Below are 19,965 nucleotides of genomic sequence, written 5' to 3'. Positions count from 1 at the left end.
ATCTCAAGCCTACCTTGGGCCTCCTTGGAGATAGCAATATGCCTATAGCTGAGGGCCAGATGGGTGGCTATGGTTATCTCTAGAAGGGAGGGACTTTAAGCACAGGGAGCCCCTCTGCAGGGTTCAGGTGTCCCCAGACAGAACAAACACGGCTGCCCGTTTACCTGCCCTGCTTCCTCTCACATTGCTCCTTGGTGCCAGCTCTGAAAGGCTAGTCCTAGGCAGGAAGCCACCACTCCTACCTATCTTCCCCTTCCTAACCTGCTTAGAAATGCATGGAATTCCACAAAGTCTAAACTCTCTGGAGAGAGCCTTTGTCCCGCTGCAGGAAATGACAGACCTGGAGTGTTTCTCCCCTACCCCACTAGCCTGTCACAGTGCCTGGAATTTCACTGTTTCCTTCCCGAGATAGCAGATTCTCTGGGAACAAAGTTATCCTGGGAGTGGGACAACCTATGACCAATATCTGACAGCAGCCTGGTGAGCCCAGCAGTGCCCCACTGTCCCCTCCAGTCCACTGCACCCAACCACCCACCCATGCTAGAATTTCCCCAGTAACACCACAGCCAGCACTCGGTTAGCCGGCTCTGCCCCGGTATGGGAAACTTGCTGCCATACCATCCCCTGCTCTGTAGCCTTTGACTCCCTGGCCCGCCCTCCCTCCCTCCCTGACTCCCTGGCCCGCCCTCCTTCCCTAGCCTGACTTCTCAGTGGTTGTGAGGCAGCTGCAGCTGTGTGCAGCATGAAGGGAACCTGGCAGGCTTAGCATAGATGGTGTGTGATAGGGGAAGAAGAGGTGAGAGCAGCCAGGCCCCAGAGCGCCATCTTATATGACAGTCTATGGTGCTGGCCACCACCTATCCCCAGGCTGGCTTGGTGTCTCGAGAGGATGCAGAAAAACTCCTCATTGCCCTGGAGCCTGAGGCTGCCTCTGTCTACTGTCGGAAACTTCGCCTGCACCAGCTCATGGACCTGAGTAGCCGGACTGCAGGCCGTGGGCGCCTGGGTGAGCGGAGGTCTATTGACTCCAGCTTTCGACATGGTAAGCTGCCCCAGGGTTGCTGCCTTGTGCTGGGTTTGATGGCAAGTGCCCTTGGAAGGTCAGAGTCAAGGAAACTGGAGGGTTGGTTCTATGTAGGATGAAGAAGAGGGATTCACCATCCTGAGGGAACCCAAGCAGAGGCAGAGGCAGAAATGTCCCTGGTAGACTTGAGGGATGGGGGATGGGGTGGTGGTGCAGGGGGAGGCCACAGCCCTGGCTCCAGGACCTTCGGTTGAGGACAATCTCCCTTTTGACCAGGAAAGCAGAGTCTGAGGGCCAGGGAGACACAAACTGCCTTGGGGGCAGGTGCTCTATGGACACTAACAAGGGGACAGGCTGGGCCCCAGCCTGCTCTTCAGAGGCTTTTCTTTAAACAGCCACCCTATCAACTGTTACCCCACACATCAGCCCCGTCCCACCCTGACCCTCAGCAGCCAAAGCTCTTGCAGCCAGACCCAGGCACTGAGTCCAAGGACAACTGTAGTCAGTTCTGGTCTTCCTCCTGAATGTGATCTCCCTGGCAGGGAGCGGCCCCAAGCCCTGAACTTCCTTCCCTGGGACACTTGGAGACATGTACCACCCAGATTCTTCAAGGTCTCTTGGGCCTGATTGTACCAAGGTCCACTCTTCTGGGTCACGGAAATGCTTCTAGTGCCTGGGGGCTTGGGGTCATTCTTGTTGCAGTGCTCTGGACAGCTGTGGTAAGGACAGGGTTGAGACTGGCAGCTCCTAACCTCACTCTCTTGCTGTGCCCAACCTCAGCCCGGGAGCAGCTGCGTAGGTCTCGCCACAGCCGAACTTTCCTGGTGGAGTCTGGTGTGGGAGAGCTGTGGGCAGAGATGCAAGAAGGTGAGGCAGCAGGGTGTGAAGGAACACCTCAGACTACCCAGAGAACCTTGGTGGGGGGAGGCGGGGGCAAGGGTACATTTGTGAAGCTTACCCCTTCCCTCAGTCCGCTGCACCCCATCCTACTCACAGCTGCACCCCTAACTCATTCCTTCAGGAGATTCAGTTCCGTGTTCAGCCCTCAAATCATCCCCCTTGCACACTCTGCATCCTTATTTGGTAGCTTGAGATGAAGCCCTCCAGCTCCTTCCCCTTTCCACACTGTCTCCCCAGAGCTGTGCTTGGAACCTGGAGCAGGGCTGGAGGCTGGGGTGGGGGCAGTGTAAGACTGAAGGTGAGAGACAGGCTTTTAAATTTTTAAAATTAATTATCTACTTTACGTTCCTACTGAAGCTCTCTCCTCGACTCCCAGTGCCCCCCACCTCCTCTCCCCTCCTCCACTCCTCCTCTTTCTCTTCAGAAAAGGGGAGGCCTCCCACGGATATCCACCAGCCTTGACATATCCAGTTGCAGTAAGACTAGGTGCATCGTCTCCCATTGAGGCTGGACAAGGCAGCCCAGGAGGGGGAAAGGGTCCTAAAGGCAGGCAACTGCTCCGCTGCTAAGAGTCCCACATGAAGACCAAGCTATATATAACTGCTACATATGTGTAGAGGGCCTAGTCCCATGCATGCTCCCTGGTTGGTGGTTCAGTCTCTGTGAGCCCCGACGGGCCCTTAATGTTCCCCTGTATTAACCGGCACAGGAGACCGCTACATGGTGGCCGACTGCGGGGGTGGCACTGTGGACCTGACGGTACACCAGTTGGAGCAGCCTCACGGGACCCTCAAGGAGCTCTACAAGGCTTCTGGCAAGTAGACACCAGCAAGTACCCTTGCCGCCCAGCTCGCACAGGTCCCCTGGTGGCCTCTCTGGTAATGACACCTTCTCTATCTCCTACCCCGCTGCAGGCGGTCCCTATGGAGCAGTAGGCGTGGACTTGGCCTTTGAGCAGCTGCTCTGCCGCATATTCGGGGAGGACTTCATCGCCAAATTCAAAAGGCAACGGCCAGCAGCTTGGGTGGATCTAACCATTGCCTTCGAGGCCCGCAAACGCACGGCAGGCCCGCACCGTGCGGGGGCGCTCAACATTTCGCTTCCTTTCTCTTTCATTGACTTCTACCGCAAGCAACGAGGCCACAATGTGGAGACCGCCCTGCGCAGGAGCAGGTGGGCACAGGTTCAAGAAGGCTCAGGCAGTGTTTGCTAATGTGGCCTGCTCTTGAAAGGGAGAGTCGTGGGCCCAGGGTGGTTAATTACACACACACATCCACCATGCTGGACAGCCAGCGACAGGGGTGTGAATACTGGGTGGTAGGGCAGGTCCACCAGCAGTCAGAAATTGGCAGCCCAGAGTGGTATCATAAGGAATAGACGCTGCAAATTTAATCTTCCCCCTGCCCCAGCCCCATCACTCAAGAACATTTTCTTGGCTTCTCTGTTCTGAAGTAAGGGTAAGTTGTCCTGCCATCTCACACATGAGTCACATATGCCAAGCAGACAGCAGAGTGGGATAGAGAAGAAGAGCGAGTGTCCACCCTCTATACACTGTGCGAACAATCACATCTGCATTTCCTGTTGGGCATTCCCATGGAGCTATGGGTAGGGAACAAGGGACCCCTGTCTCGAAGCGGCAGCAAACAGCGGGGCCAACCTGTGTCTCCTTCACCACCCACAGTGTGAACCTCGTGAAGTGGTCCTCACAGGGGATGCTCCGGATGTCCTGTGAGGCTATGAATGAGCTGTTTCAACCCACAGTCAGTGGGATCATCCAACACATAGGTGAGTGCACGGAGCCCCACTCATCACCAACTTTAGGCTTGGGGAAAAAATTCTCTCCTTTATGCCTAGAAACCACCATACATCCTTACCCTAGGATGAATCCCAGAATCATCTATAGTATCTGGAACAAACAACAGATGGTGATTAGGTCTGCCATGTTAAAGAAGGCCTGGTCCCTCCATTTCCCCATTGTGTAAATGGGGTTAAATGAGCTCATAGTGTGTAGAGTGGACACCATCCTGGTCAGTGTGAATACACTCCTACCCCTTCGCAGGACGAAGATGTAGCAAAGGAGTAGGATGCTGGGGGCTGTCAGGACCACTGATGAGTGCCAGAAACCTTGGGTGCACGCCTTTAATCCCAGCACTCAGGAGGCAGAGGCAGGTGGATTTCTGAGTTCAAAGCCAGCCTGGTCTACAAAGTGAGTTCCAGGACAGCCAGGGCTATACAGAGAAACCCTGTCTTGAAAAAAACAAAAAACAAAAAAAGAGAAAGGTTTCTAGTTAATAACTGGTTTTTGGGTATTGAAGGACCAGTGGGGCCAGGGCATGGTGGCACACGTCTTTGATACCAGCTCTCAGGAGGCAGAGGCAGGTGGATTTTTGTGAGTTTGAGGCCAGCCAGGTCTACAAAGAGAGTTCCAGGGCAGCCAGGACTCTGTTACACAAAGAAACCCTGTCTTGAAAAACCAAACCAGAGTACTAGTGGAGGCAGTAGAGATGGTGAAATGATGGGCCCTAGTGACTGTCTTCTTCCCTCTCTTTCTGAACCCCATCCCAAACCTGTCCCTGCCATGCAGAGATGCTGCTGGCTAAGCCTGAGGTGCAGGGTGTGAAGTTGCTATTCCTGGTGGGCGGCTTTGCGGAGTCGGCGGTGCTGCAGCACGCGGTGCAGGAAGCCCTGGGCACTCGTGGCCTGCGCGTTGTGGTCCCGCATGACGTGGGCCTCACCATCCTCAAGGGAGCAGTGCTCTTCGGCCAGGCACCCGGTGTGGTGCGAGTGCGCCGCTCCCCCCTCACTTATGGTGTGGGCGTGCTCAATCGTTTTGTGCCTGGCCACCACCCACCTGAGAAATTGCTGGTTCGGGATGGGCGCCGCTGGTGCACCGATGTCTTTGAGCGCTTCGTAGCAGCAGAGCAGTCGGTGGCCCTAGGAGAGGAGGTAAGGCGCAGCTACTGTCCTGCGCGCCCGGGCCAGCGGCGGGTGCTCATCAATCTGTACTGCTGCGCTGCGGAGGATGCGCGCTTCATCACTGACCCTGGTGTGCGCAAGTGTGGTGCACTCAGCCTGGAGCTTGAGCCTGAAGGCTGCCCGGAAAACACAGGCACATCCCCCAGCCGCCGTGAGATCCGTGCTGCCATGCAGTTTGGCGATACTGAGATTAAGGTCACTGCCGTGGATGTCAGCACCAATCGCTCTGTGCGGGCAGCCATCGACTTTCTTTCCAATTGAGGGTGCACCCTTCGGTGGGGACACAAGACCGTGCTAGTTTTCACAGCAGCACCCCTTTCTCGGGGTAAGGACACATGGAGACCCGCTTTAGGGCTGTGCCTTGATCACTGGAACACTAAAAGTCCCCTTACCCCATGAGGCGAGGTGGTGTAATAGACGGCTAAGAAGTTTGCTTAGAGGGTGAGCCTGGCTTGGCCAGTGTGTGACCACGAAGATAGACTGCAACAGAGGACTAAACACTGACCTGAACTTGAGGTTAGGTGAAGCTGCTGAGGAGCCACGGGGGTGGGGGTGGGAGTGGGAGGGGGTGCAGAACCGGGACTGAAGGTCAGAGTTGGCTGACTTTGAGTTCAAGCCACAGGAAGCCCAAGAGAGCAATCTCATGCAGGGGGAGTAGGGAAGGGAGTGTTAGGCCCATGCTAGAGGGACAGGTGTGAGTAGCACCTTCCTGGAGGTGTGACTGTTAATTGTGGCTGCACTGCCACAGTGAAAGCAGTTTGGAGATGTGGACACAGCATGCTCCAAGGACCTACAGGAAAGCTATAAATGACTCATTTGTCCCCAACCCAGTCACAGGAGGACAGAGTTACTGTGGCAAGGGGGTGGGGGTTTCCAGCTCTGCCACATAACAGTATACCATTAGGAAATCTGACCAATCAGTTTCTCCAAGTGTGAAATGTCAGACATTTCCTGCCTGCCAACCATGGCGTAAGACAGCTTTCCCTACCTGAGAACTTACCCTAAGGTGAAAATAAAGTTTGCAAGGTAAGGAAAAGAACAGCCTTCTAGAACTACCAGAGCAGGGACCCCCATAAGTGGGAGTAGTGTATGAATAATAGAAGACAGTTGTCAGCTACACAGATCAAAGGGACGTGGCAAGGAGTTGTCGCTCTCCTCCTGTCCATCCCTGAGTTCCTGAAGGCTGCTTTGCGTCCTAGACACCTCCCCACTCAAGCAACTAGTCCCAAGACCCAAAAGGCATCCGTGTCCTCGTACAGGTGCTGCGGTGTGGTGCAGTGCCTTCCTCCTGATCTCGTTGGCCCATCTATGAAGGATAGGGTGGGCTTCCAACCCCAGAGAACAAAAAGCCCCCGCTAACCTCTGAAATCTACCGGAGTTTTTATTTATTGAGGTCTCTATCCCAACCAGTCATTTAAAAACCAAGTACCACAGACCTGAGGGGGTAGGGGCTAGGAACTGAACCTCCTCACCACACAACCAGCAGTGGGGAAGGGAGATGAGGGCAGCAGAGGTGGAGAAGGGGAGACGACAGTAGCAGCAGCAATGGGGCATCAATGTCACACAGACAGCCACCTGTCCCCTCCCAATCCCTAGCTAGAGCCCCCTATGGCTTGGGGTGGAAGAGGTAAACCCCACCCCAGGTCCCTCCTCTCAGATAGCCTCCTTGGGGCTCAACCCTTTTCTTCGGTCAGGAGACTCAGGCACATGGGAGAGGAGGAAGTGGGGGAGGAGACTGGAGAGGCAGGGTGGTGGAAGGAATGAAGGCAGAAGGGGGGGGGGCATGAGCAAAGTCTAGCCCTGCCATGCCCACCAGGGGAGAGGTGAGGAAGCCACACCGTCACGCAGCATGTCGGGGAGCAGGTGAAGTTTAAGGCTCAGGGGCTCAGGCAGGCAGGCAGGCAGGCAGGCACGGTCCCAGGCCTCAGTCGAAGCCGTGCCAATCGCTCTGTTCCGAGTCATACTCCAGCTCGGCGCCCACACACTTGACACCATCCAGCAGCATGGGTGTACCGTGGTGCCGGTCTGCAAGGTAGGCCCCAAGTTAGAGTGTGCTGGCTGCATGCTGGCACCACACAAGGTATATTCCACAGGGACCTCTCCCTGGCATTAGCTGGGGATTTGGGGAAAGACCCTGCCAGCTTCAAGAATCTCTTGAAGCCAGTCTCATGTCTCCCTCCTCTAACCAGACCTGCCCTAACCCTAACTCACCCATGACCCGCGCCTGCACCGTCACACGCACACAGGTGCCTATGTCACCCTCGCAGGCCAGGAGCATCTCCTCTTTGAGAACACCTTCTTTGTGTGCCGAGTACTCACACTTGATGCTGTAACCTGTTGGAGGACAGGGATGGATAGGCAATCAGTACCTCCCACAGCTCTTCCATACTGTCCCCAGCATGCACAGTCCCCAGATGGTCCCTTCAGAGACCCACCCCACAGAGCTGGTACAGGACTTAAGAAACTCCCCATCCTTTCAAATAAGGCCAATGTGCCTCTGGCCTAAGAACTCAGTGTGGCTCTAAAGGTGAAAGACAGGGTCTAATTCATCCTTCTAAGGTCCCACTAGTGCCACACAAAATGGCAGGAAGGGGGTGATGGAGATCAAGGAGAGGCTGTCAAAGTGGGCTTTGAACAGATGGGGTGGAGAGGAAGGAACATCTGCTAAACAGCAAGTGATTAGGAAGCAGAAGTGGGGACATGGAATTGAAGCCAGTACTCAGCTTCGTACCCTTGAAACTTGCACCCTAGTCTCTGTCAGGCTGGTGACCAAGAGTCGGGACAGTGCCAGAAGCCAGCTGGAGAAGCAGCGTAGAACCCAATGCCTGGATGGAACATTCTAGATATTAGCCACCCAAAGCTTCTACAGCTCCTGCCTTTTTATCCGGGAAGATGAGAGGGAAGGCTGGAGGCCCAAAGGCAGTTAGTTCCTCAGTGGCTCCCATCTCTGGGACCTCTCCACTGAAGGTACCATCAGACAGTGAATAGGTATGCAAACCTGGAGTGTATGTCAATGGAATGGATTTTCTGTCCAAAAATGGACGCCTAGGACTGGAACTGCCATGTTCCCACACTGGAAACTCAAGGAGGTGCCAAGCCTCTGACTTTTACTGAGCAGCCTGATCACCCTAGCTAGGGAAAGGGCAAAGAAACACCCGTTCTCCCTCCTACTCCCAGCAGGCCCTCGCAGCCCAGGAGGGACCTACCTTCTGAGGTGGGTGTGACGCTGAGCAGCTTGAGGTGCAAGCTGTGGACAGGGGTCTCACGGATGTCCTTGCTCAGTCTGCGCACGGGAGGCAGAGTGAAGGTAATCTCATACCTGTGCAGGATCTTCAGGAAGCCAACCTGCAGCAACAGGGGAGGAGGGAGAAGCACCTTCACTGGGGCTCCTCCTAGGGCATCAGGACCGCTGCCGCCTGGGCTCCTGGTGGGCCCCAGCACCTGCCTCCCTGGGAGCCCAACGCTTGCTACTCTCCAGCTGTTCCAGGCCTTTCAACAATCCCTTCCCCTTAAGGCTCAAAGCCCAAGTGATTTCTGTTGTCCAGATACACTGCCTGGCAACCAATGCTGTCCCTATGGGACAGGGGCCTTAGGAACTTTTTTGTGTGAAGGGTCATGCCCCAGTGTCTGTCTCAGAGACCCCATAGGCCTCAGTTTTATAGATAAGAATATGGAAGTCAGGAAGTGACTGCCTAGAGGTCACATTGTGAACAATAGAAAAGTCCTTCCTAGACCTCCTGGTCACTCCTGTCCTGTGTAGTACTCAGTAAGAAACCAGCCACAGCCAGGGAGGGGAAACGTCACTCCAGCACCTATCCAGATCAAGCAGGCCAGGAAGGAATGCTGGTGACTTCATGACTTGATAGATGGCATGGGATTGGAGAGAAAACAGAACTGGAGAACTGGACATTAGGATTTAGGGAATGGCTCAGTGGTAGACTATGTATTCAACGCGTATGAGTCATTGGTTTTGATACCAAGAACCAACCAAACTAACTAACTACAACAACAACAAACCACTAAACCAGCTGTGGGAGCCCCCAGCAAGTCAAAAGCCAAATATTAACTAAACCTGTGATCCTGTCTGCCGACACGTAGTTATGGATGTGTGCCTACCTGCACACTCAGCGTTGCCATGTGATCAGTGACCTCTGCTCATGGCCCAAGTCATTTCTGTCATCCAGATATACTGCCTGGCAAACCAATGCTGTCCCTCTGGGACAGGGGCCTTAGGAAATTTTTGGTGTGAAGGGTCAGAATCTGAAATGCTTCTGAGAAGAGTGTCCTTCTGAAAGCTTTCTGAGGCAGGCAGGGTAGTTCTCGTCTACTCCCAGCACAGAGACCAAGGCAGCAGGACTGCTACAAGTTCAAGAGCAGTGTGAGCTACCCAGTGAGCTGAGGCCATAGCTCAGTTGGTAGAGTGCCTGTCTAGCATGCATGGCCCTGGGTTTGCTCCCATCACCAAATCAAATCAGGCCTAGTGGGGCATACCTGTAATCCCAGCACTCTGGAGGCAGGGGCAGAGGGATGGGAAGTCCAAGGTCATCCTTGGCTACACAGCCAGTTCAAGGACAGCTTGGAGTACTCTATGAGACCCTGTCTTAAGAAAGCAAAACAACACTTTTAAAAAAAAATTGTGTTTCTTTTTATTGACTTACCACATGCTATAGTGCTGTGGAGGTCAGATGATAATTTGCAGTAGCTGGCTCTATCCTCCCACCAAGTAGGTTCTGGGACCAAACTTAGGTAGCCAGGCTGGGCAAGTACCTTTACCTGCTAAGCCATGTCAATGGTCCTCAAAAACCAGGTCTCCTGAGTGGGCACAGTGGGTGAAATGGTGCTCACCACTGACCTGACAACCTGAATCTGGTCCTCAGAACCTACCCAGAAGAAGGGGTGGACTGACTTTCGAAAGATGTCCACACCTCCATATGTATGCTCTAACACACTTCCCCCAAAATAAATAAATGTAAAAAGGCTGGGCGCACGCCTTTAATCCCAGGACTCTAGGGGCAGAGGCAGGTGGATCTCTGAGTCTGAGGCCAGCCTGGTCTACAGAGTGAATTCCAGGATGGCCAAGGGATACATAGAAAAACCCTGTCTCGATAGTAGATAGATAGATAGATAGATAGATAGATAGATAGATAGATAGATAGATAAGATAGGAAGGAAGGAAGGAAGGAAGGAAGGAAGGAAGGAAGGAAGGAAGGAAGGAAGGAAGGAAGGAAAGAAGGAAGAAAAAGTTTTTTAAAAAAGGCTTCCTAGGGGCTGGTAAGATGACTCAATGGATAGAGGCACTTGCCACACACACAGGCTTTGGACGTGAGGTCAGTCCAGTGTGAAGTCCTGATGGCACACAGTGCTCCCTGAGCTCCACATACACGCTATGGCACATGCAGTACAGTGCACACACAGTAATAATTTTAAAAGAAATCTTAAAGACCTTCTGGCTGTACTTGCAATACTGTGACCTGGGGTCCAGTTGTGACACTTGCCAGGGAAATACTCAGAGATGTGGAGGACAAAGCTTTCTAGCACCCTAATTTATAAAAGGAATGGAAACACCCAGAACACAGAAGCAGCCACGACATATGCCAAATACCAGATGGGGGTGAAATCTCATTGAAAATTATTTCCTGGCAGTCAGGAAACAGTTTGCAAACAGAAGCAAGCAAAAAACATGGCAGCCGGGTGTGGTGGCACACACCTTTTACCCCAGCACTCAGGAGGCAGGGGCAGGTGGATCTCTCTGAGGTTCCAGGCCAGCCTAGTCTACAGATCAAGTTCCAGACCAGTCAGAGCTACACAGAGAAACCCTCTCTCCAAAAACAAAAACAAATAAACAAACAAACGAAAAAACCCTACTACCAACAATACTAGCTTTTGGAAATTGTTTTGAAAAAAAAAAAATGCACTAACATATTCACCATGGTCACTTCTGGGCCATGTGCCCGTGACTACCTTTAACTGTCCTGTCAAATTTTTTAGTGCCTTTATTTTGTTTATTTCCCTGGGAGCCATCAGCTGAGATGGCTCCCAGGGAAATAAACAAAAGAGAATGAAGACTTTAGAGTTGAACAGAAAAGAATACAAACCTGGGGCCCTAGTGAGAAGGGCAGCAGGCCCTCACCCTAGGGCACTTCTGCTCAACTCTGGGACCCTGACTCACTGACCAACCTGAAGGTCTCAATCCCTATTTCCCTTAACCTGTCCCCTCCAAACAGTCCTTCCTGTCCCTTCTAAGTGGGTTTGAAGGAGCCATACTGCTGGGTGTGTGAAGTATAATGTGGGGTGTGAAGAGCTAGCTGGCTGGTGAGATGGCTTAGCAAGTAAAAACTCTGCCGTCAAGCCTGATGACCAGAGTTTAATCCCCGGAACCCACAAAGCAGAAGAGAGACCAGACTCAGGCAAGCTGTCCTCTGACCTCCATGTGTGGCTATGGCGTGCATGCTCCAACAAAACAAGTAAGTGAAGAAACATATGGAGTCAAAAGAAGGGAGAAGAGAAATGGGGGACAAACTGCCCAAGGCCACACGCCAGGACAGCATGCCTAGGCCTGATTCAGGCCCACAACATCGCAGCCTCCAACCAGCCTTCTAGTCTACGGCATTCACTGATTTCCTTACCTCCCATTTTAAAGATGAAGAAGCCAAGGCCCAAGAAGAGGCAAGGATGTGCCTGAGACCCCAGCTAGGGAAGGGTTAGATGGATAGGACAGCTAGAAGCCAGGGAAGAGGAAGGAGGAGTGAGGCTGGTGACAGGGGGGGAGCTCGCTTACCTTGACTAGGAAGCTGTTGTCACTCTCCTGAGTAACCATGACCACCGAGTCATGCAGCTTTTCATCAAAGTGGACGTGGCTCTGGGAGCCTTCTGCATCATGGCCTGCTGCAAAGCGGATACTTCGGACTCTGGGCTTACTGCCTAGGAAGAGGAGGAGAAGGCTCCAGGGACTGCCAGATTCCTGCATCACCAGGAAACCACATCTCTTTGTTTCCTCCCCATGCTCAGACTGCTCCTGACATCACCCAGAGTACACTGACCAGTAACAGTAGAGACTGTGAACCTTGAGGCTTGAGCACCACCCACACACAGACACCTACCTGTAGTCTTCCCACAGTTGTGCCCTTCCCAGCAAACGTGTGAGAAAGACTCAGGGAGTAGCTGATGGGACCCTCAATTGGAGGGAAAGAGGCTGGCACCTTCTCTACACCATCATTCAGTGGACAGTAGCACTGTCTGTAGTTCCAAGCTCTCCGTCCTGCCATCTATTTGTTTTTAAGATTTTATTTATTTATTCATTTATTTATTTATTTGTGTGTTTGTGTTGTCTGTCTTTCTGTCTGAGTTTATGTGACCAACGTGTCAAACAAGAAAGCATTGGATCTGCCAGGCATAATAGCACACACTTTTAATCCTAGCTTGGGAGGCAGAGGCAGGTGATTCTGAGTTCAAGGTCAGATGGCACCAAAAGTAAAACCCTGTCTGGGGGGTTGGGGAGCGGGGACAGCAACAACAAAGGCAACAGACTTGAAGGAACTGGATTTACAAGAGGCTCTGGGTTTCCTGCTATGAGTGCTGGAAACTTAGCCCAGGTCTTCTTCAAGAGGACTGCTGAACCATCTCCCCAACCCCAGTGACACCTTCCCTTCCTGGTTTGTTAGTGCATGAGATAGGCCCAGCCTGTGACTCCTGATAACTCCAGCCAACCTGGGGCACAGTGATAAGGACGGACTCTAGTGAATCCACTTACAATGAAGCCTGTTCAAAACCACACTTTTGAGAAAAAACAAAAAACAATAAACAAAAACCAAAAACAAAAAACCACTTGGACTCTTAGAAGAGGTTTGAACTGCTAGGCAAGATGGATGGTCACTAGCACTGAAGAGGCTGAGGGGCATTCCAGTCTACCCCTAGTGCCGATGAGGGGCTGTGAGGGTTATTCGCGACCACTGTGATGTATTGAGAGTTCTAAGGCCAGAAAGGGCAGGGATTTAAACATCCTACCAGGCTGGAAGATAGCCAAGAGCCTCTGAGAAACCAAGGGCTCGACCCCAGCCCTCTCTGATCCTCCAGCAAGGCCTTAGGCCTCTCAAGAGTCTGATCCGGAATCATTTTGGTGGGAGGGCCTGGACTGGCACTGGCCTAGGTTCTTGGATACTCAGCAGAAGCCCTGCCAAACACTTAGAGCCATAGTCCCTGGTAAGCCCCCTTCAACCTGAGTCTCAAATCGTACCGTTTCCTTTACCTAAAGCCTTCTAGATTCATGCTGAGGGCCTGGCCCAGGTGTCTGATGTTCAACCAGCCCAGCCCTCATGTCCTTTAACACTGCAACCAGTGGAACAGAGGGACTGGCATATATGTGGATGCAAAAGCATATACTTCCAGAGAATGGCGAACCGAGGAGCAAGCAGGGCTCCCTGCTGGGGCATGGGTGATCCTGGACCCAAGCACAAGCACTGGCATATTCTGAACAGAGACATCTCACATTCAGGGCAGAAACAAGCCCGATGTGTAACAGTACTCCATCCACCCGGCCACTCCAAGTGCTCATACAACGGACAGACTTACAGCACTCACCTCTGTTGGCTGCAGCCATGGACACGCTCCCTGCCACTGGGCAAGACACGCAGCTCCTACTTGACACTGCCACTCAACCTCAGCAGCCTGCCATGCTCCAGAGACAGCAGCAGGAACCTGAAGGATGAGGAGTAAGGAAACAGGCGTCAAGACCACCTGTCAGCCAATGGCTGGTGGGAACCAGGGAGGAGGGCTCCCTTTGGAAAACCCTTATTGCTTTCAGAAGACACAAGAGCTTCTGTCTGACCCTTCTAGTTAACACACAACACACACACACACACACACACATACCCCTCAGTCCAGCCCTGCCGAAGTACCAACATAGGACTCCTGTGTCCAGCTACCTAAGACGGTAGGAAGAAAGGAGGTTGTCTTTACTGGCGATTTTTAGAGGCTATTTCTGGTATTGCTGACCCCAAAGAACAGGACTCTATTATTCAGGTCATACACCCAGTTCAAGTAGATACAGGTCAGTCAAAAGTATGATCACAAGTGGTAAGAATAAGAGACGACCTCATAAGATTTCATATTCATACTCATATTCTGACAGTCAGTCAAGGCCACATACAGAGTCCTGTGGAGGAGGTGGCCCCTGTCCAAGCCTGCTGTTTAGATCCTGAGTCACAGAGGCCTCTGGCTCAGCAACCCAAGGGCTGCCTCAGTGCAAAAGTAACTGTAAGAAGCTGAGATGGGTCAGCGGGTACAGGCACTTGCTGCCAAGCCTGATGACCTGAATTTAATCTGGGGGACCCACATGGCAGAAGGGAAACAACTCCTATTCCTCTCCTCTAACCTTCATACATATGCAAGTGTACACACACACACATACATGCAGCAAAATCAAAAAGAACCACCATGAGGCATTCTTGGGAAACTTCTGATGGTAGGGTAGAGCCCATTTAAGCATCAAAAATAAACAGTGATGGCACCTCCCTGATGGAAGAGATGGAATAAACAAAAGCAGCATGTGTGCAGACTACAGAAAAGGCGGGAAGCAGGCAAAGCACACCCTATCCTCACGTACCACCGAGGCAGCAGTGCCTCAGCCGTTTGCTACGGAATCGGGTGATTAGAGGGAAATAACTCAGCCTGTACGCGAACTGCCATCTTTGCAGGCAACTTCCTGCTAAGAAGAAAGGATCAAACGCCAAATCATTCTGCGCTCCTAAAGAAACAAACACCAGAGGCAAGGACTCTCGAGATGCTGCTGACCCCCCCCCCCCCCCGTGAGAGATGCCCAAGTGGCTCTGACAGATGATCTGGTGACCCAAAGGGAGGATGGCACAGATGGCAATGGGGAGAAAAAACACCTCCCCTCACTCACTGTGGGACAACACAGCCATGTCCCTGAAGTGAGACAGCCTGCATGAAGTCACAGCGTCTCTGACAGGATGACTGATAAAGATGCTTAGGCTAGGCCTAACTGAGCCTCTACACCCAACTTAACCAAACACACAGGACTGTGGAACAGATTAAGTAACTGTGCGCACGCATCGAGACCATCCAGAAGGCAGGCTAGGCCACAGGACAACTGACCTGTTTCTAAATGAAAGAGATATGGGAGAGTGCTCTAGATATGGAATTGGGTCACAGCCTGATTGTTTGTTTGCAAATAAAGGTTCATTGGGTTACAATTTCTCTTACTCATTTGTGTGTCATTTGTGGCAGCTTTTGCACTGAAACAATACTACTTTGAATAGCTGTGACGTGGCCTGAACAGTTCTATCAACTTGCTTTAGATTAACACTCACACAAGGCACCAAGAAGGCAGATAAATTCTACAAGAAAGCAGACCCTTTTGACTCATCAACTACAAGAAATGGTGGGAGGGGTTTCGAACTCTCTATTAAAACAACACATTTGAAAGACTGGATGGCTCAGCGGATGTACCACTCTTGGAGAGGATCGGAGTCTGAGTCCTAGAACCCATGTCAGACAGCTTGCAATTGCCAGTAAGTTACTCCAACCCCGGGGGATCTAAAAACCTCTCTGGCCTCTCCTGATACCTATACTTATGAGCACATACCCCCAGCAGTCACATACATACAATTAAAAATGAGATAAAGCTTGGAGAGAGGACATCTGGGAGTTGAATGTGCTGGCATGGCTTTAATCTTAGTACTTGGAATGCAGAGGCATGTAGATCTCTGAGTCTGAGGCCAGCCTGGTCTGTAAAGTGAGACACTATTAGAAGGAAGAGACAGAGAGACCAATATTTAGAAACCTTGAGATGGACTCAACAGTAGAGTACCTGCTTAATGTGTGGCAATGCCACAGCACTGTGTGAGTTAACTTGATTCAAATATATTAAGAAGGGCTGGAGTAATGGCTAAGAACACTTATTGCTCTTACCGAGGACCCAGGTTCAGCTCCCAGCATTCACACAGCGGCTTAAAACCAGGGGACTGAAGCCCTACTGACCTCCTTAGTGACACAGAGAGTTTGAGGCCAGTCTGAAAAACTGATTTTATTCACTGAGATAATGGAATTGTACTATATATGCATGTCCATGTTTTGCAGAGAAGCCACACTGAAGTGTTTAGAGATGAGTGACCCAGGAGTGACCTTGCATAATTCAGAGAATGAAGAGAAGCTACAGGGTAGCATTTATAGTCAGTGGCTGGGCCTGTCTCGAGTACTGATCAGTCCTGGTAACCTCTGGGACTTTCTTTCTTCCCTACTGCCTGTTGCCAGACAAGTCTACCCAGTCCCCCACCGTGGCTAGGGTGTTCAGAGCTTGGGTTCCAGGATAGATAACCCTAGTAAAAAGAAGCCTGGAGAGATGCATGGAATTCCAAGACTCCAGACTCTGGGATGCAGAAGCAGCCAGTACTGGAACATGCACCATCAACGCCCTCACAGAAGCTCCCTCACAGGCCCCGGAATGAAGAGCAGCGGGCTCTGCCCTAAGCATCCGGCGAGGGTTGCTGATGGTCAGCTTGCCTCCAGGGAACCTAGCCTCAGAAAACATTCCAGTCATTTCCTAAAGTGGTAGGCTCCAGGCTGTGATGAGTGACCAGGGAGGCTGCTCTTCTTCACACTGCTACAGCCATAGGGACAGCCACAGCCCAGCATCTGTAAGGTTCTCCATATCTCTAGACACTTCTTAGAGAGGTGGATGACCAGTGGCTGGTGAGCAGAGACTCCCACAAGCCCTTTTAACAAAACAGTCTGACCTGGAGTCATCCCAGTCTACCTTTGTCCAGGCCCTCAGCTGGAAGTTCCCCAGTGCTCATCTACACCTAAGCTCAGCTCAGCTCCAGCCCCACCATCTTAGGAAAGCAGCTCACACTCCACCCCAACCCTAGGGAAGGCCTAGCCGTGTTCCCTCTCACTCTGTAATAACTTACTTTAATCTTTCTTGTCATTAAGGGCAGTGACTAATGGCTTTGCCAAATGTCCCCAGCATCCATCAGGGCACTGGAGAGGAAGATGAATTCAGTTTACATATGTTGATTGAATTAATGAATGACATTGTGAGGCAAGCTCAACTGGGCTAGATATGGTGTGCTTGGGGCTAGTGACTCTCAGGAACTTTTCACACTCATCTCTTAGTCAACTCTTGCTCTGGAAGGCAACCTCCTCCCAAGTGAGGTTTCCGTCCACTCTCCCTCTGAAGGATTACGACAGTCAGTCAGTTCCTGCCCATGCGCACCCCAAGATGAACAAGCTGCTGAAAGCAAGACCTCCATTTCCTGCAGAGGCCAGTGAAGGTGGGCCATTGTGCAGGAACTGCCTGTAACCCTAAGAATGGTAAGGCAAGTAACAGCAGGGACCCACAAGAGCCTGAAAAAACCAAACCTCCTTTCACACCAGACAACCTGCTAGTGGCCGCCCCATGGGAGCTACACTCATCCACACAAATTCCTCATTAGAAGCAGGAAAAGAGGCCACTGGGCCTCTCCCGCTGTAGTCCTGTCCACAGGGACCTGCTAGGCCACCTCACAACCTCTAGCCTGGCCATGCCTCCAGCCTGCACCTAAGTTCCCACTGTCACCTAAACCACACAGACCCCTCCCCACCCCAGGGCTGGGGAGACAGTAGCCAATCAAATTCAGACTAGACCCCCCCCCCCCACACACACACACACACACACACGCCCCGCTGGCTGTGAGGACAAGCCATTTCACTTCTCCAATAGAGTAAGCAGTGGCCTGATCTTCTCTGGGCCTGTGTGGCTGTGCCTAGGACTCTGTGAAAATGCCCCTACCCTCTACTCTCCCTCTTCAACCCTTAACCACCACAAAAACAGAGCTCCGGGGACTTGGTTCCTAGAGCAAAGGCAATTTCACGGGAAGAAAGGCACTTCTGGTCACTCTTGGAGGAGCCCTCGGAGAGTTCAGCTTCTCAGAAACTAGCTAAGAGATGAAGGAGGCCCCTCCCCTGCCCTTCTTCCTTTCCTCACTCCAGGGCTCCGGGAAGACTATGGAGGAGGCTGCTGTGGTGCCTTTTCTACTTTAGGCCCCTCATCTGGCAAAGAAGATGATGCCCCTGCCCTTAGATGGCTATCGACAAATCAGGAGTGAGAGGAGAGAAAACTGGGTATGGCAGCAGGCAGACTTGGTTAGTAGAAGCCGGAGGATCGGGAGTTCAAGGTCATCCTTGGCTACAGAGTGATTGTAAGGACAGCCTGGGCTACCTGAGACAGTATCTCTAAACAATTAGTAAGTAAAAAACAAATATATATAAGTCAGGTGAGATCCTGGACAGCTTCAGGCTGGGGCACACTAAGGGCTTCTTGGGATTTCAGATGTTCTTAGGGAAACTGGAGTGACTGAAATGTGGGCGGGGAAAGCTTGGAAGCTACCTTCCCAAAGAGCTAGCATGTGGGTAAACAGGTGGTGGTTATGGAAAAACCCAGGGTCTTCCGTGTCATAAGGCCTTTTCCCTGTCCAGTCCAGGCTGCCCTGTTCTAGCACTCAAGCTCCAAGCTAAGAGGCAAAGATTATCTATCCATGGCAAAACGGAACTCTTGCATTGTGACACTCTCCCTTCTGATTACCTACCTCTTCCCAGAGGCAGCCTTTAAGCCCCAAGGTATCACAGAGCCAATTTCAGCTTGCGTTGTGCTGTGGCCGGGAGCACAGCCCCAAACCTTTTAGCGTCTCCTCTCTGAATCATTCTTCAACCACCATTCCCAACCTCATAGAAGCCCTTTCTATGTCAGAGCAGTAAACAACCTTCAATTCTTCCTACCACCTCCCCTACACCCATCCAGGGACCCAGTCACAGGCTCAATCACTCAGCCCAGCAGAAGCACTTATCCAACCTCCCCTTAAAGCTCAAAGAACACCCACTGAAGTCTCAGACAGGGAGTGCCACATGGAGGTCGCATGTGGAAGCAATCTTTTATCTCCTCAGCCTTGACCTATCTTTGGAGCCCCCTTCCCCAAAGCCAGGGATGCAAGGATGGTATGGGTGTTTACTCTTACAAACAGTGGAGGGAAGAATTGACCTGTGAAAAGGGTGTTAGTCCTTCCTGTCTACCAACCAGGTTCTCCTAGGTTCTCCTCTGCCTAGCATTCACTTCCCACATCCCCCTTACATCAAAGGAGGCTGCTTGGATTCGTCTGGCCTCTAGATTGACTCTTTCACCCAAGAAGCAGAGACACGGGTGAAAGCTGCTCCTACCCACTCACCCACCACCCACCCAGCCCACCCCTCCCCACCCCAGTGCAAAGCAATGCCCTACCTTCACATCCCACCACCAAGATTAAAGAGGAAAGACTCAAGCTGTCCAACCGAGCCCTGTTCACTAACAGGAGCACTGGTCCAGAACCTAAACCCAACCATTTCTGCGAGACACTGGGGAGGCTCTGGCTCTGGCCCTCTGGCCTTTTCTACCGCCATCCCTGTGGGTGTGGCACGCTCCACCTCAGTGTTATTGTTTTCTCAGGGTACAAGAGCAGCAGAATGGGCCTCAGACGTACCCACACCAAGAGCAAGGCCGCGGATCTGTCCATCTGAGATAATGCCCTGCGCTCTCTGAGCTCGCCAGGCTGACGCAGGAGTCTCCGGAGCCGACACTCCCAACATCAACATCCTCCTCATGATCGTGCCCGGGCACCGGAGGCTCAGAGGCTACTCTTCCAAGGTCACATAGAGCCACGAGGACCAGGTGGGAACAGGACGTCAGCCACATTTACGCCCCCACCCTCAGGTGTCACTTGCACCCTGCCCGCTAACCGTCATTTGTACCCAGGACCCCACATCCCCCACCCCATCCCGCTTCTACAGAGTTCCCCAGGCTAGAAAGCAAAGCCTCCAGCTCCAGCACAGCTGAGGATCTCAGACCCAGGAGCCGTCTCTGGTAAACTAGACGGAGCCCGGAGGGCCCATCTCACCTTGCAGGCGAGCCCCGCGGCCAGGCGGCCAGAAACGACCGCGGAGGCGGCGGTAGCAGCAGCAGAGCGGGCTGGAGAGCGCGAGGAAGAGCCCCGCGCCGCATCAGCCTCGCGCCACGCCCTCTCCTCCTTCATTGGCTTGAG

General features: G+C 52.3%; 2 protein-coding genes across 2 annotated transcripts in view; one reads left to right on the top strand and one right to left on the bottom strand.

Moving 5' to 3' along the window:
- Positions 1 to 6,269, top strand: part of Hspa12b (heat shock protein family A (Hsp70) member 12B) — an 18,638-nt gene extending 12,369 nt beyond the window's left edge. Inside the window, exons 8-13 of the mRNA XM_021152464.3 lie at positions 868 to 1,042; positions 1,805 to 1,891; positions 2,634 to 2,738; positions 2,839 to 3,097; positions 3,606 to 3,709; positions 4,509 to 6,269. Of these exons, the coding sequence (XP_021008123.1) occupies positions 868 to 1,042; positions 1,805 to 1,891; positions 2,634 to 2,738; positions 2,839 to 3,097; positions 3,606 to 3,709; positions 4,509 to 5,161 (1,383 nt within the window). The 3' untranslated portion in view covers positions 5,162 to 6,269. The remainder of the gene's footprint in view (positions 1 to 867; positions 1,043 to 1,804; positions 1,892 to 2,633; positions 2,739 to 2,838; positions 3,098 to 3,605; positions 3,710 to 4,508) is intronic.
- Adissp (adipose secreted signaling protein) lies at positions 6,264 to 19,965 on the bottom strand. Its single transcript, XM_021155201.3, has 6 exons — positions 19,822 to 19,965; positions 13,478 to 13,594; positions 11,679 to 11,821; positions 8,107 to 8,245; positions 7,112 to 7,234; positions 6,264 to 6,925 (listed from the first exon to the last, which is right to left on the bottom strand). Exons 2-6 carry the CDS (start codon positions 13,494 to 13,496, stop codon positions 6,825 to 6,827), a joined length of 525 nt encoding a protein of 174 aa, XP_021010860.1. The 5' UTR covers positions 13,497 to 13,594; positions 19,822 to 19,965; the 3' UTR covers positions 6,264 to 6,824.

This window comes from Mus caroli, unplaced genomic scaffold (genome assembly GCF_978045245.1).
Source record: "Mus caroli unplaced genomic scaffold, Mus_caroli_1 scaffold_2, whole genome shotgun sequence".
In the NCBI taxonomy this organism is placed as follows: Eukaryota; Metazoa; Chordata; class Mammalia; order Rodentia; family Muridae; genus Mus; species Mus caroli.
This window is presented reverse-complemented; position numbering and strand designations above follow the sequence as displayed.